Raw genomic sequence first — 15,371 nt, forward strand, 5'->3', positions numbered from 1 at the left:
GTCCAAATATAGGACATGTCATGAGATTTACGCAGCGGACACATGCGTAAAAATCACTGACAGTCTGCACGGCCCCATAGACTAACATAGGTCCGTGCGCCGGACGTATTACACGTTCGTCTGAATAAGCCCTGAGGCTGTGTTCACACTGAGTTTTCCTCCTGCAAAAACTGCTCCAGACGTTTTTTGCACAGTGGTTTGACAAAAACTCATCAAATCACTCGTTGAGGCGTTTTTTTTCCTGTTTCTGACTGATTGAAATGGGGTTTTGGAGGCGGAAACCGGCCCAAGATAGGTCATGTCGCTTCTTTTTACCGCCCGCGGTAAAGAAAACTCGTCCGCCTCCCATTGAAATCAATGGGAGGCATTTTTGTGCGGTTTTTGAGGAGTTTTGCGGAGCGGTTTCCGCGCCAAATAACTAGTCAAAAAACTCTGTGTGAACAGGCCCTAAGGGTATGTTCACACTGTCTATTTTCGACCGAAAATCGGAAGCAGAACGCCTCCAAACATCTGCCCATTGATTTCAATGGGAAAACTGCATTCTGTTCCGTAAACAAAAAAACGCAGTGAAAAAGAAGTGCAGGACCCTTCTTGGGACGTTTTTGGAGCCGTTTTCCATAGACTCTATTGAAAAAAGCTCCAAAAACGGCTGTAAAAAACGCTGCAAAAAAAGTCTGAAAATCAGGAACTGTTCTCTCGTGAAAACAGCTCCGTATTTTGAGACGTTTTTGACTCTGCGTGTGAGCATACCCTGAGACTCACCAATCCCAGCCACGCTTGTAGCTTTCCCACGCTAATTAAGAGTGAGAAAGTTACAAGCGGGGCTGTGATTGGTGAGTCCAACACTCAATCCACACCCCCTGCCTGGTCTCAGGACGTGAGGTCAGGACCAGATCACTCACATGTCACTGGTCCCAGCACCGACCCAATGACTGTCTGTGTGTCTCTGACTGAGGTCACCTCATTCAGAGGCAGTCACAGACTTTCATACACTCTTCTTCCACAGCAGCTCCAAGTCCACTCTCCTCCTAATGGCGGGCTGCCGCAAGCAACCCTGAGCTGTAGTGGTGGCCACTGTACAAATGGCCTCCCACTTCCTTCCTTCTTTCCCAGTTGCGCCCGGGGAACATGCCCCCCCCCCCCTAGCTACACCCCTGATTGAAACCTTGTATTTACATGCAGTTCCGCACATGAATATGTCCTCTGAACTGAAAGGGGTTGTCCCTTTATGAAAATGTTTTCTGTCTCTTGACAATTGATCACAATCTGTCCCACTACAAGGACATCGAGCGATCAGCTGTAATCTACATGTGATACAACAGCAACACCACTACAAGGCAAATGAAGCATTACACGGAGACCATTGAATGCAATGTGTAGAAACACTCTTCGAAGCCAGTCTCTGCCTCGGCTTATAGATGGGGCGCCCAAACAGATGAATACCCTATATTGACTCAGAAAACCCTTTATTATGTTCACACAGTGCGATCAAATAGATTTGTTTTTTTTACGCAATTCTTGCAAAATGCCACGGTTTTGCCTGAATTTTGCCGCAATTTCGTAGTAAATCGCAGCAATAAAACATGATTTTACCACACTATCTAAATATATCCTAAAGTGTGCTTGAAAATGATTTTTACAAACCAACCAACCAACCCCTTTAATTTCAATTTATCAAAATAAATATTCATGGCATGCTCGATCACATGCCATATTACGGAGGTATTCTCCCCTAGAGAATGTTGGCACACAAAGTACCTATGGGTCCATGTGCACAAGCTGTAAGGGGTACTCAGTGTAGAAACACTGCTATGTAGTATGAAATTATTGTCTGTGCGGTTTATATTGGGAGCTAAGAGCTTTAAGTAATGCCTCTTTACATACACAAGCATATAGTAATCGATTTGATTAAATATTTGTGGTTTTAAGTTTCCCATCTCTCATTTTGAGTTCACTCACGCAACGTGTCACTCAGCCAAGCTGCAAAACGTAGTGTGGTAATGAAGAGATTGAGTTAATGACCTCAGTCTCGCAGCTGCTCCCAGCTAACAAATAATATATGAGTGTCTGTTACATCCTCTGAACACTACCAAGTCCATTTTGGTGGTTTTTTTGACCATATGATATGGAAAATGGGCAGAGACGTATTTTAAATACTGAAATTAGAGCTGGCATTTCGCAAAAAAACGTGGATAGATTAAATTCCCAGTAGTATATCACTTCTAACCACAGTGAACTCTTACAAGCTTGAGGTTTGTAAAATAAAAAATATAAGGATCTGTTCACATTTCCGTTGGAAGCTCCATTCAGACCCTCAACTGCAAACTCGACAGGAAGAATAGCGCTTCGATTTATAATACATAGGCTGGGTTCGCACGTAGCGTAAATACTGCGGATTTTATGCAACGGATTTCGCAGCAGCAAAGTCGATGCGTAAATGATAAGCGGGAAAAAAACGCTCGTAACTTGACCTGCCGTGCGTTTTTTTAATCTGCAGCACGTTAAATGTCAATTGGCGTAATCGCTGCTTTTTTGTTGCAGGTTTTTCTCATTGAATTCAGATGTTGCGATTTTTCCGGTGGAAAAGCTGCAAGAAAAAAAATTTAGTCTTGTACTTTCCCAGAATTCTGTGCTTCTTCGTCCAGGCCAGCCTCCTGGCAGCAGAGGTATGCGTCGCCATGGCTATCTAAGTATGAAACTTTTATTTACATGCAGTTTTCCGCAGCGGAATTTGGTGCAGTTTTTCGGCTGGAATTCCCTGCTGCATCCAGTGCGGATAATACGCTGTGTGTTTTTACGCAGCGTACCTGCCCCGGAAGATTGTTTCACAAATTTCTGCGACTGAAAATTAGTTCCATTCATCTTAATGGGGTTGTTTCTGCAACAGGTGCATGGATTTTTGTAACAGATTTTTAGCCATAGTAATTTCTGTAACAAAATCTGCAGTGTGTACCTCAGGTGGATTCACATGCAGAAGATTTTGTTGCAGAAATTTCCAACTTGAGGGAATCCACCCTTATACCCTGTTCACATGGAGGATTTTGCAGGCAGAAAAAATCTGCCTCAAAATGACTTTAATTTTGAGCCAGATTTTGACCTGCCTGCACTTTCTTGCCAGAACCACGGCAAGAAAGAGGCGGAACCGAGGCGGAACCGCGGCGGAACCGCGGCAAGAAAAAACGAACGGAAAAAAACACGCCTCCGCCTCCCATTGGCAATTTTGGCTGTTTTCTGCCTCAAAATCAGCATAAAAAAACCTCAGTGTGTACTGGACCTAACATCCCTTACACATGACCGTGTTCGGGCCATGAAAATTGGTTTGTGTGTCAGCTGGATTTCCCGGCCCAACCACGGTACAGGTGAACAGGACTCCTGGCTTCATAGACATTTTATGATGCTAGGAGTCACTGCCTTCCCACGGAACTGCTGTTCTGTACTGTATCATTTTGTTCAGTACGAAACAGCAGTTCTGTGAGGAGGCAGAGACTCCTACCCTCATAAATGTCTATAATGGCAGGAGTCCCGTTCACCCGTACTGCGGTTGGGCCGGGAAATCCATCTGACACGCGGACCGTTTTTCACGGCCCGAACTCGGTCATGTGCAATGGGATTTAGGCTCCCTGCACACTCTGCAAACTTGTTTCAGAAATTTCTGCAAGTGAAAAAACTGTTCCATTCATCTGAATGGGGTTATTTCTGCAGCAAGCACAAAATCTGCAGCAAAATCTGCCGCGCGTACATGCCTTATCCATAACCCGAAATTTCAGGTTTGGTTTTATTTGCCTAATGTTCCCCCAAACCATTTCTACAAGGACCAAGGAAGCGGAGATCTGAGCTATTGTATGAACTGAAGGCTAAAAATTAACTAAACTTAAATAAACTTAAAAAACAAATCAGCTTCCCAATGAATATAATCTTTATTATAACGGGCATAAAGCGATTGGCTAATTGGAAAAACTCACAAGGGAGGCTGCAAAACTAGCAGAAATAAGTCAACCCAGCACATGTAACATGATGAAACATCTTTGGCAAGTGAATATCTTTAATAGTCTGTAATTATCCTTTCACCCATGGGGTACAAAATAAACGCACTAGGCTGATGGAGAATCATAGATCAGTTCTGAACAGATGTACAGCCTATTTAACCCACAAGAGGAATCTAGAAAGCATGTTTACATGAATGTAAATTATACAGCATGGCAGCAATGATGTGGCATAAGCACATGGCCCAATCACATCTGTCATCCCTCAGCCGCTGTGATTACCTCTGAGTCACTGAATGGCATAAACTAAAATAACAAAATCAACACCATACAAAACCATGAATTGAAAGTCAGGTGGAAAGGTTGTCATATGCAATTTGGGAATTTAGAGACAAACGGTCGGAACCCATTATATTTACAGCAATTTGAGACATAAAAAGAACATAATCAAAAACATAAAATAAAAAAAACCTATAATCAGTTATTATAATTCTGGGAAGATTGTTGATCATTAACCCCGTCCCGCTTTGGCCACTTTGTCCATCCTAACAGAGCCTTGTTTTTCAAATCTGACATGTTTCATTTTATGTGGTAATAACAGATTGTTTTCTCATGACACATTGGACTTTATGTTACTGGCAAAATTAGCTCGATACATTCTGTAGTTAATTGTGAAAAACACCAAATTTCACGAAAAAAATTGCAAAAATTAGCATTTTTCTACATTTAAATGTATCTGCTTGTAAGACAGGCAGTTATACCACACAAAATTGTTGCTAATTAACATCCCCCATATGTCTACTTTAGATTGTCATCGGTGTTTCAACATTCTTTTTATAGGACATTACAAGGCTTAGAACTTTAGCAGCAATTTCTCACATTTTCAGGAACATTTCAAAAAGGCTATTTTTTACAGGGGCCAGTTCAATTGTGAAGTGGCTTTGAGGGCCTTATATACTAGAAACCCCCAATAACCCCATTTTAAAAATGTAACCCCTCAAAGTATTCAAAACAGCATTTAGAAAGTCTCTTAACCCTTTAGATGTTTCACAGAAATTAAAGCAACATAGAGGTGAAATTTGCAAATTTCTTTTTTTTTGTTGCAGAAATACATTTTTAATAAAAAAAAAATTTGCTAACACAGAACGTTTTACCAGAGAAAAACTCATCAATATTTATTGCCCAGGTTCTGCAGTTTTAGAAAGTATCCTACATATCGCCCTAGCGTGCTTATGGACTGAAGCACAGGCCTCAGAAGCAAAGGAGCACCTAGTGGATTTTGGGCCTCCTTTTTATTAGAATATATTTTAGGCACCATGTCAGGTTTGAAGGGCTCCTGCGGTGCCAATACAGTGGAAATCTCCCAAAAGTGACCCCATTTGGGAGACTACACCCCTCAAAGAAATTATCTAGGGGTATAGTGAGAATTTTAACCCCACAGGTTTATTGCAGAAATTATTGGAAGTAGGCCGTGAAAATTAAAATCTACATTTTTTCAAAGAAAGTGTAGGTTCAGCAAATTTTTTCTCATTTCTCCAAGGACTAAAGGAGAAAAAGCACCACAACATTTGTAAAGCAATTTCTCCTGAGTAAAACAATACCCCACATGTGGCCATAAACGGCTGTTTGGACACACGGCAGGGCTCAGAAGGGAAAGAGCACCATTTGGCTTTTGGAGCTCAAATTTAGCAGGAATGGTTTGCGGAGGCCATGTCGCATTTTCAAAGCCCCGGAGAGACCAAAATAGAGAAAACACCCAAAAAGCTACTCCATTTAGGAAACTACACCCCTTGAGGAATTTATCTAGGGGTGTAGTGAGCATTTTGACCCCACAGGTGTTTCATAGATTTTATTAGAATTGGGCAGTGAAAATAAAAACAATACTTTTTCTTCAATAAGATGTAGCTTTACCCATATGTGGTCATAAACTGCTGTTTGGGCATACAGCAAAGATCAGAAGAGAAGGAGCACCATTTGGCTTTTGGAGCACAGATTTTCTGGATTGGTTTCTTGACAGCATGTCGCTTTTGCAAAGCCCATAAGGTACCAGTACAGTGGAAACTACCCAAAAGTGACTACATTCATGAAACTATACCGCTTGAAGAATTCATCTAGGTGTATAGTGAGCCTCACCTAGCACCCTGTATATTGTTGCCTACATATAGCCCCCCACTGTACATAGTTACCTACATATAGCCCCCACTATAGATTGTGCCCAACATATAGCCCACCGCTCCCCTCCTGTATATAATGCGATGCAAACTTTTTAAAGAAAAAAACAACTTTACATACTCACCTTTCTCCCGTTGCCGCGCCATCCTGTGTCAATGCAGACCTGCTCGCTTCTGAGCAGGTCTGCTAGGGCTGAACGATGCAAGCGACACAATGACATCATTGAGCCGAATGCATCATTGAAAGACGCTGATTGGCAGGGCAGAATGACTTGCCCCGCCAATCAGCGCCTTTCAATAACAATAGCGGCGCGACTGTCATCGTGCCACTAGCGTCGTTGAAAGGCGCTAATTGGCAGGGCAGAACGACTTGCCCCGCCAATCAGCGCCTTTCAACAACAGAAGCAGTGTGCGTCGTCGAAAGGCAATTATTGGCAGGATAGGTCAATCTGCCCTGTCAATCAGCGTCATTGTAAGGAGCTGAATGGTCGGGCACGGAAAGTGCCAGGCCATTCAGCACTTATGCATGTAATTGCACCTACGTTCTAAAGACGCAGTTACAATTAGTGCAGGAGGGGGTTTCAGTGGCGCCGCCCCCCCCTCAGAGAGGCAGCAGGCCGCCGCCCGAGGTTAGATGCCCTTCTCGCCTCATGGACAGTGCGGCCCTGCATATGGCCCTAATCTTTTGCCTGGACATTCTACCAGGCTCAGGAGTGAAAGAGTACCATGCGAAGTTGAGGCCTAATTTGGCCATTTACAAAGTAATGGTTCAAAATTGCAGAGGCTCTGATGTGAAATAATAAAACAAACCACCAAGAGTTTACCCCATTTTGGAAACTACACCCCTCAAGGCATTTATTAAAGGATGTAGTGAGCATTTTTACACCACAGTTCTTTTCCATAAATGATTGTGCTGCGGATGGTGCAAAGTAAAAATTTTAATTTCTCCCTAGATATGCCATTTCAGTGGCAAATATGTAGTGCGCAGCTTGTGCCACTGGAGACAAACAACCCAAAAATTGTTAAAAGGATTCTCCCGGCTATAGTGATGCCATATATGTGGAAATTAACAGCTGTTTGGGCACACTGTAGGGCTCAGAAGGGAGGAAGCACCATTTGTTTTTGGAGCCTGGATTTTACTTGGTAGTAGTTTTGTTTGGAGTTTTACTGGTATTTCAATTTATAATGGGTGATTTTGCCAAAAAATATAATCTAGATATTTTTCAACCCTATAGACGATTTTCGATTTCAATCTCGATTTTCTGATTTTTGTTAAATAAACTGGAAAAAAACAATACCAAGATAGGGTATACTGTATATGGTACATTTCTAGTAAAACATTGACAGTACATATGGTGTGGTGCATATATGAGCAGCAGGAGAACATTGAGACCTGAGGCAAAATACACATAAGGTCCCATTCACATAAATTTTTCCCTACAGTTAGCGTGTACGCCTGGAAAGATCCAGACATACACGCTTAAAGAGACTCTGTCACCACATTATAAGTGTCCTATCTCCTACATAAGGAGATGGGCGCTATAACGTAGGTGACAGTAACGCTTTTTATTTAAAAAAACGATCTATTTTCACAACGTTAGGAGCGATTTTGGTTTATGCTAATGAGTTTCTTAATGCCCAAGTGGGCGTATTTTTACTTTCGACCAAGTGGGTGTTGTACAGAGGAGTGTATGATGCTGACCAATCGGCATCATGCACTCCTCTCCATTCATTTACACAGCAGAATCGCGTTCTTACTAGAACATAATCTGCAGCCACATACACAGCAATTCTGCTTGATTAACGTTAATCCAGTGTCCTGATAATGAATACACATGACCATCCAGCCTGGACGTCATGTGTATTCAGAATCCTGACACTTCTGAATCTTTTCTGTGAGATTTACAGCAATGGAAACTAAATCTCGTTTACCTCCGTAATCTCGCGAGATTTCATTTCCCTTGCTGTAAATCTCACAGAAAAGATTCAGAAGTGTCAGCATCGTCCAGGCTGGATGGTCATGTGTATTCATTATCAGGACACTGGATTAACGTTAATCAAGCATTATAGCTGTGTATGTGGCTGCAGATCATGTTCTAGTAAGAACGCGATTCTGCTGTGTAAATGAATGGAGAGGAGTGCATGATGCCGATTGGTCAGCGTCATACACTCCTCTGTAAAACACCCACTTGGTCGAAAGTAAAAATACGCCCACTTGGACATTAAGAAACTCATTAGCATAAACCAAAATCGCTCCTAACGTTGTAAAAATAGATCGTTTTTTTAAATAAAAAGCATTACTGTCACCTACATTGTAGCGCCCATCTCCTTATGTAGGAGATAGGACACTTATAATGTGGTGACAGAGCCTCTTTAAGGCCCTTTCACACTGGGCAATTATCGGACAGACAAGCGTTCATAGAACGCCCTTGCCAATAATTGCATTGTGTAAAGAAGGCAGAGATCAGCAGATGAACGAGCAAACACTCGTTCATCTGCTGATCGTATCATTTTAAAAAAGTTAAATATTATCGTTGTCGGCAGCACATCTCCCTGTGTAAACAGGGAGAAGCGCTGCCGACATGATAATAATGTATGGGGACGAGCGATTGGGGTAACGACCGCCCGCCCGCCCCCATCCATAGCACCGTGGGACAGGAGCAAATGAGCGCCGATCAACGATGTTTCGTTGAACGGCTCTCGCTGCACCGGCCGATTGTCGGCCGAAGTAAAAGGCCTGTTAGGCTCTGTTGATATTAGCTTGATGCCTTCTAGTATTAAAGAGGACCTGTCTCCTCTCCTGACACTCATGTTTTAGTAAATACTTGTAGTCCCCATGAAATAACAATTCTTTATCATCTATTCTTAGAATTCTACGTTGTGTTGTTCCTCTGTTATTCCTCCTAGAAATGTATAAATCAATTTACAACTGAGTGATAACATTTGGGGCTGTGTCCCTACACAGACTGACAATGTCCAATCAGTGGTCACAGTCTCACACTGTGTAAGGACACACCTTTTTGATAAGGGGAATAGTAACACCAAGTTGTCAATTTATTCATAAATTTTAAGGAGGAAAAACAGAGGGATGGCACATCGTAGAGTTCTAAGAAAAGATGATCCAGAAATTCTTTTTTCATGGGGAATACCAGTATTTACTAAAATAGACATGTCAGAAGAGGTGACAGGTCCTCTCTAATGGAGCCATACCGTAACTGAATTGTCTATGCATTTCATAACCAAAGAAGATCCCAATTAACCCTAAAGGATCCTATAGCCTTCTATTGGGTCTGTCAGGTTTCCAACAGCACCAAATTGAACAGAGTGTAAAAGCTCATGAACAGTGGCATGGAGCTGTACAGCCCTTGTGCACTGCCTTACAGGTCCTGTCAGACTGTATGTACAGAGATTATTCTCTACATACAAGGTCTGATGGAACATGCGACAATTTTTTGTGTCGAATTCGTATGGAAAAAAAACCTGCATGAAATTGGAGGCAAGCAGACTTACGTTAGAGCGCTTATGCACCTCCAGGGAAGCCCTATTTCGAAGGCATAATATGGTTGTGAATGAACCCTTACTGTATGTAGTGTTTTTCTTGTAAACGCTGCTCTGTGTGCTCTAGTCTTTTCCTATTTTCGACATCTGGACTTACCCGGCAATAAAAAAATCCCCTACTGGCCATGGTGACATTTCGTTCATAATGATCTAATACCCGGTAGCAGCATTTCGATGCCTAATTCAATAGAAGTCATTATGGATGTTAAAGGCTATGTAAACCTTTGCACACTTTTTTTGTTTTTTTTTTATAAAACAATGTATTATGGAATTCTAAACAACCTTTTAATTGGATTTTATCAAAAAATGTTTTAACTTTTTCAGATACAGCTTCTGCGTATCCTGGATACAAAGAAGTTACAGTGAAGGAAATAAGTATTTGATCCCTTGCTGATTTTGTAAGTTTGCCCACTGTCAAAGACATGAACAGTCTAGAATTTTTAGGCTAGGTTAATTTTACCAGTGAGAGATAAATTATATAAAAAAAATAAAAAAAAACAGAAAATCACATTGTCAAAATTATATTTATTTATTTGCATTGTGCACAGAGAAATAAGTATTTGATCCCTTTGGCAAACAAGACTTAATACTTGGTGGCAAAACCCTTGTTGGCAAGCACAGCAGTCAGACGTTTTTTGTAGTTGATGAGGTTTGCACACGTTAGATGGAATTTTGGCCCACTCCTCTTTTGCAGATCATCTGTAAATCATTAAGATTTCGAGGCTGTCGCTTGGCAACTCGGATCTTCAGCTCCCTCCATAAGTTTTTGATAGGATTAAGGTCTGGAGACTGGCTAGGCCACTCCATGACCTTAATGTGCTTCTTTTTGAGCCACTCCTTTGTTGCCTTGGCTGTATGTTTCGGGTCTTTGTCGTGCTGGAAGACCCAGCCACGAGCCATTTTTAATGTCCTGGTGGAGGGAAGGCGGTTGTCACTCAGGATTTGACGGTACATGGCTCCATCCATTCTCCCTTTGATGCGGTGAAGTAGTCCTGTGCCCTTAGCAGAGAAACACCCCCAAAACATAATGTTTCCACCTCCATGCTTGACAGTGGGGACGTTGTTCTTTGTGTCATAGGCAGCATTTCTCTTCCTCCAAACACGGCGAGTAGAGTTAATGCCAAAGAGCTCAATTTTAGTCTCATCTGACCACAGCACTTTCTCCCAATCACTCTCAGAATCATCCAGATGTTCATTTGCAAACTTTAGCCTGTACATGTGCCTTCTTGAGCAGGGGGACCTTGCGGGCACTGCAGGATTTTAATCCATTACGGCGTAATGTGTTACCAAAGGTTTTCTTGGTGACTGTGGTCCCAGCTGCCTTGAGATCATTAACAAGTTCCCCCGTGTAATTTTCGGCTGAGCTCTCACCTTCCTCAGGATCAAGGATACCCCACGAGGTGAGATTTTGCATGGAGCCCCAGATCGATGTCGATTGACAGTCATTTTGTATGTCTTCCATTTTCTTACTATTGCACCAACAGTTGTCTCCTTCTCACCCAGCGTCTTACTTATGGTTTTGTAGCCCATTCCAGCCTTGTGCAGGTCTATGATCTTGTCTCTGACATCCTTAGAAAGCTCTTTGGTCTTGCCCATGTTGTAGAGGTTAGAGTCAGACTGATTAATTGAGTCTGTGGACAGGAGTCTTTTATACAGGTGACCATTTAAGACAGCTGTCTTTAATGCAGGCACCAAGTTGATTTGGAGCGTGTAACTGGTCTGGAGGAGGCTGAACTCTTAATGGTTGGTAGGGGATCAAATACTTATTTCTCTGTGCACAATGCAAATAAATATATATAATTTTGACAATGTGATTATCTTTTTTTTTTTTTTATATATAATCTATCTCTCACTGGTAAAATTAACCTAGCCTAAAAATTCTAGACTGTTCATGTCTTTGACAGTGGGCAAACTTACAAAATCAGCAAGGGATCAAATACTTATTTCCTTCACTGTATATCTTGTGATCAAAGCCGAATCCGTCAGGTCAGCGGGACTGAGGGCTTCGGTGACCGCGGGACCTTACAGTATCAACCTGTAATCGATTACATCAAAGTTCATGATGTGATCGATAATAGCTGGATCCTGCAAAGGTTAAAAGCCTTTAAGTCACTGCTACAAATTTCTGTCACAAAACCGTATTACGGTGTAACAGTACATCCTGGTCATCGTATGGTTGACAGACGAGCTCCCGCTGTGACGGCCGAGGTCAGAGAAACCCTTGATCTCGGCCGTTTAATCCATTATATGCTGCGGTCAATACACTCCTCTGTACAACACCCACTTGGTCTAAAGTAAAAAAAAACGCCCAGTTGGGCATTAAGAAAGTGATTAGCATAAAGCTAAAATCCCTCCTAATGTGGTGAAAATAGATTTTTTTTCTAAATAAAAAGCATTACTGTCACCTACATTATAGCGCCGATCTCCTTATGTAGGACATAGGGCACTTATAATATGGTGACAGAGCCTCTTTAACATATGCTTTAATTGTGCAAAAGCACTAAAACCTAAAAATACTATACATATTTTGTATTGCCGCAATCGTAACGAATAAAATAAAGTTAACTGATTAACAACACTGCACGGTAAACAGTGTAAAAAAACTGCGAAAAACTATTTTGGAACTGCTTCTTTTATTTTTCCACCCCACCCCACCCCCAACATTAATAATACTGCACGGTAAACAGTGTAAAAACTCTTTTATGTTCCATTCCACCCCTTCAAAGAAAAGAATAAATATTAACAAATACATTATATGTACAGAGGTAGTAGAATTTAGTGCCGACTTATTGACTTTCTTTTTGTTTTACAGTTTAAGGCTATGTTCACACGGAGTATTTTGCCGAGTTTTTTGATGCGGAAACCGCGTCGCAAAACTCAGCAAAAACGGCCCGAAAATGCCTCCCATTGATTTCAATGGGAGACGTCGGCGTCTTTTTCCCCCGAGCAGTAAAACTGCCTCGCGGGAAAAAGAAGCGACATGCCCTATCTTCGGGCGCTTCCGCCTCTGACCTCCCATTGACTTCAATGGGAGGCAGAGAAAGCGTATTTCGCTGTGTTTTATGCCCGCAGCGCTCAATGGCCGTGGGCGAAAAACGCCGCGTGCAGGGAGAGGAAAATCTGCCTCAAACTTCCAAACTTAATTTTGAGGCAGATCTTCCTCCTGCAAAATACTCAGTGTGAACATAGCCTAAACTTGACTCTGATAACTTGCTGCTGTGTGATAAGATAAGCAAAAAAACCCTCAGCTCACTATAGGTACTATTACACTGCCCGATATGGGCCATCAAAACGAGCGCAGATTAACAAGGCAGCTTGTTGATTAGCACTTGTTTGCTACTTTGACGAGCAGCAATGCTTGGTTATGTATGGGATCGAGCGATTATTACTACGATCGTTCGTCCCCACACAGTTCCATCATGTCGGCAGGGAGATGTGCTGCTGACAACGATAACATTTATTGCTGAATAAATTAGACGGTTAGCCGATGAACAAGTTGTTGCTCGTTCATCTGCTGATCGTTGCCCTGTTCCCACAGGGCAATGATCGGGAACAGGCGTTCTTATGAACCCTCCCTTGCCCAATAATTGGCCCAAGTAAAAGGACCTAAGCTAACCATGTCCGGGTTGATAGTGGATATGGGAAAAATATCTGCCAGGTGAACACTTCTCTAATCTAATGTTCTTTCTGTCTTTATTTTGTCAAACTAATCAAAGTGTAGGTTATTAAATACAGATAAAAATAGGCTATTCTGAATAGTTTACACATAGACACCAAATGCATGAACAAATAGACTCACCGATGAATTATATTTTTGCTCTGCAAGTAGTCAAGTGCCATGGCTAGTTCACAGATGAAGAGCTTTACAGAGGCCTCAGTAAAACGAACATTTTGCTGAAGATGGTATCTTAGGTCACCACCAAGAAGAAGATCCACAACCATAAACATATCTTCTTCATCTTGAAATGAATACCTGGAATGAAAAAAAATTAAATAAATGTTATTCCTGTTAAGTTTGACAGAATCTGCAAAGGATGCTCTGAATGGAGCCACCAATGCAAATGTAAACGTAGCCTAAAAGAACCATTATAAAGATTAAAATTCTATAGTAATTGGTATTTACATCTTCAAAATAAACAAAGATGATGTTGCTACCCCGTAATAGGACATTTATTAATTTCATTAAAATATCAAATATACATATAGTATCAAATATTCAGTGCAGTTCAGAGAATATCCTTGCAATGCGGCATCTGATAGAACATTGAATAATTTTTTTTTAGTAGGAAAACCAGACTTTCGGTTGTCTTTTTACGGCTGCATACGACTTGGATTTTGAACAGAGCCCTAATAGTGCCATTTAAAAACCTTTTATGCTGTATGGCATACATGGTTGATACGGATTGTCAAATATGTGCAGGAAACAATGGTTTACCCCAATCCTTACACTTTTCAAAGCCTATGTAATCCATTCCAAAATCAACTTACAAAGACAAATTTATGGTTTTTTTAGTTTTGTAAAATTACATTTATTCCACAGAGCTTTTATTTCCACACCTTTTAAATAACTATAGAAATAACTTTTCACCTTGAAATCCCCATGGAAAACAATTTTACACTTCATTATTTTTCATCTTCACCTTGAGGTGCAAAGAACTTCACTATCAGGGATAAACCTTGCTAAATGCATTGTACAATTCACAAATGCAGAAATAGAACAACAATTATTTAAAAAGGGTCAAATGTTAACTGAAACTTGTATTACTAAAGAAAAGTGTGATACTACAGAGCATTACAGTAAGCTCAGGTATATGTTATAAAGATGAACACAATGATACTAGTAAAAAGATAACTGATAACTAATAAGCCGCTACAATGACGCACAAGATATCCACACAACAAAAGGGAGCAGGGCGTGGCTACATGGGGTGCAGAAGTAGCACATTTACACAAGAAAAGGTTGCCTGCAAGCAACCAAGCCCAATTTCCCAACTACCAAAAATATATAGTAAAATAAATAACCTTTATTCAGCTACGTATAGCTAGACAGACCACAACAATGGGTTAAAATTATCACCCCGTGTACCCCTGAGGACGCTACTTAGTAGCGAAACATGTCGGGGGGGGCTGCTAAGATTTTAAACACTCACCACTGACCGGACTTACTGTCATATATTAGTTACTTTAATAATCTAACTGGCTAGGGAAGATACTAGTGCTCCTATGTCAATTACTACATGTGCCTGTTAACACAGGGAACATATGTTTACGTCCGGCCATCAGGTAGTGATAATTTTAACCCATTGTTGTGGTCTGTCTAGCTATACGTAGCTGAATAAAGGTTATTTATTTTACTATATATTTTTGGTAGTTGGGAAATTGGGCTTGGTTGCTTGCAGGCAACCTTTTCTTGTGTAATTGTATATTGTGCCCGCCAACTACCAGGGGTCATATCCTTGTACAGAAGTAGCACATGTTCCAAAACCATGGTGCTTGAGAGGGTCTAAAGGTCCCTTTGCCACATGGGAGACACCAGTATTAAAAAATGTCACATGGTAGGTGGGGGGCGCGGTTTCAGATTTTGCATTGGGGCGCAGGAGCTTCATTTTACACCTTTGGCAGGGAGTTAGAAAACCAATAAGATGAATCCTTTCCCCCT

At 41.3% G+C, this 15,371-nt stretch overlaps 1 protein-coding gene across 3 annotated transcripts in view; it reads right to left on the minus strand.

Annotated features, from left to right (window-relative positions):
* Window positions 1–15,371, minus strand: part of STK32A (serine/threonine kinase 32A) — a 224,000-nt gene that overhangs the window by 89,828 nt on the left and 118,801 nt on the right. For all 3 annotated transcript variants that reach the window (XM_075860026.1, XM_075860027.1, XM_075860028.1), the window contains exon 5: window positions 13,512–13,685. In XM_075860026.1, the coding sequence (XP_075716141.1) occupies window positions 13,512–13,685 (174 nt within the window). The remainder of the gene's footprint in view (window positions 1–13,511; window positions 13,686–15,371) is intronic.

The sequence above is a fragment of the Rhinoderma darwinii genome, chromosome 3 (assembly GCF_050947455.1).
Source record: "Rhinoderma darwinii isolate aRhiDar2 chromosome 3, aRhiDar2.hap1, whole genome shotgun sequence".
In the NCBI taxonomy this organism is placed as follows: domain Eukaryota; kingdom Metazoa; phylum Chordata; class Amphibia; order Anura; family Rhinodermatidae; genus Rhinoderma; species Rhinoderma darwinii.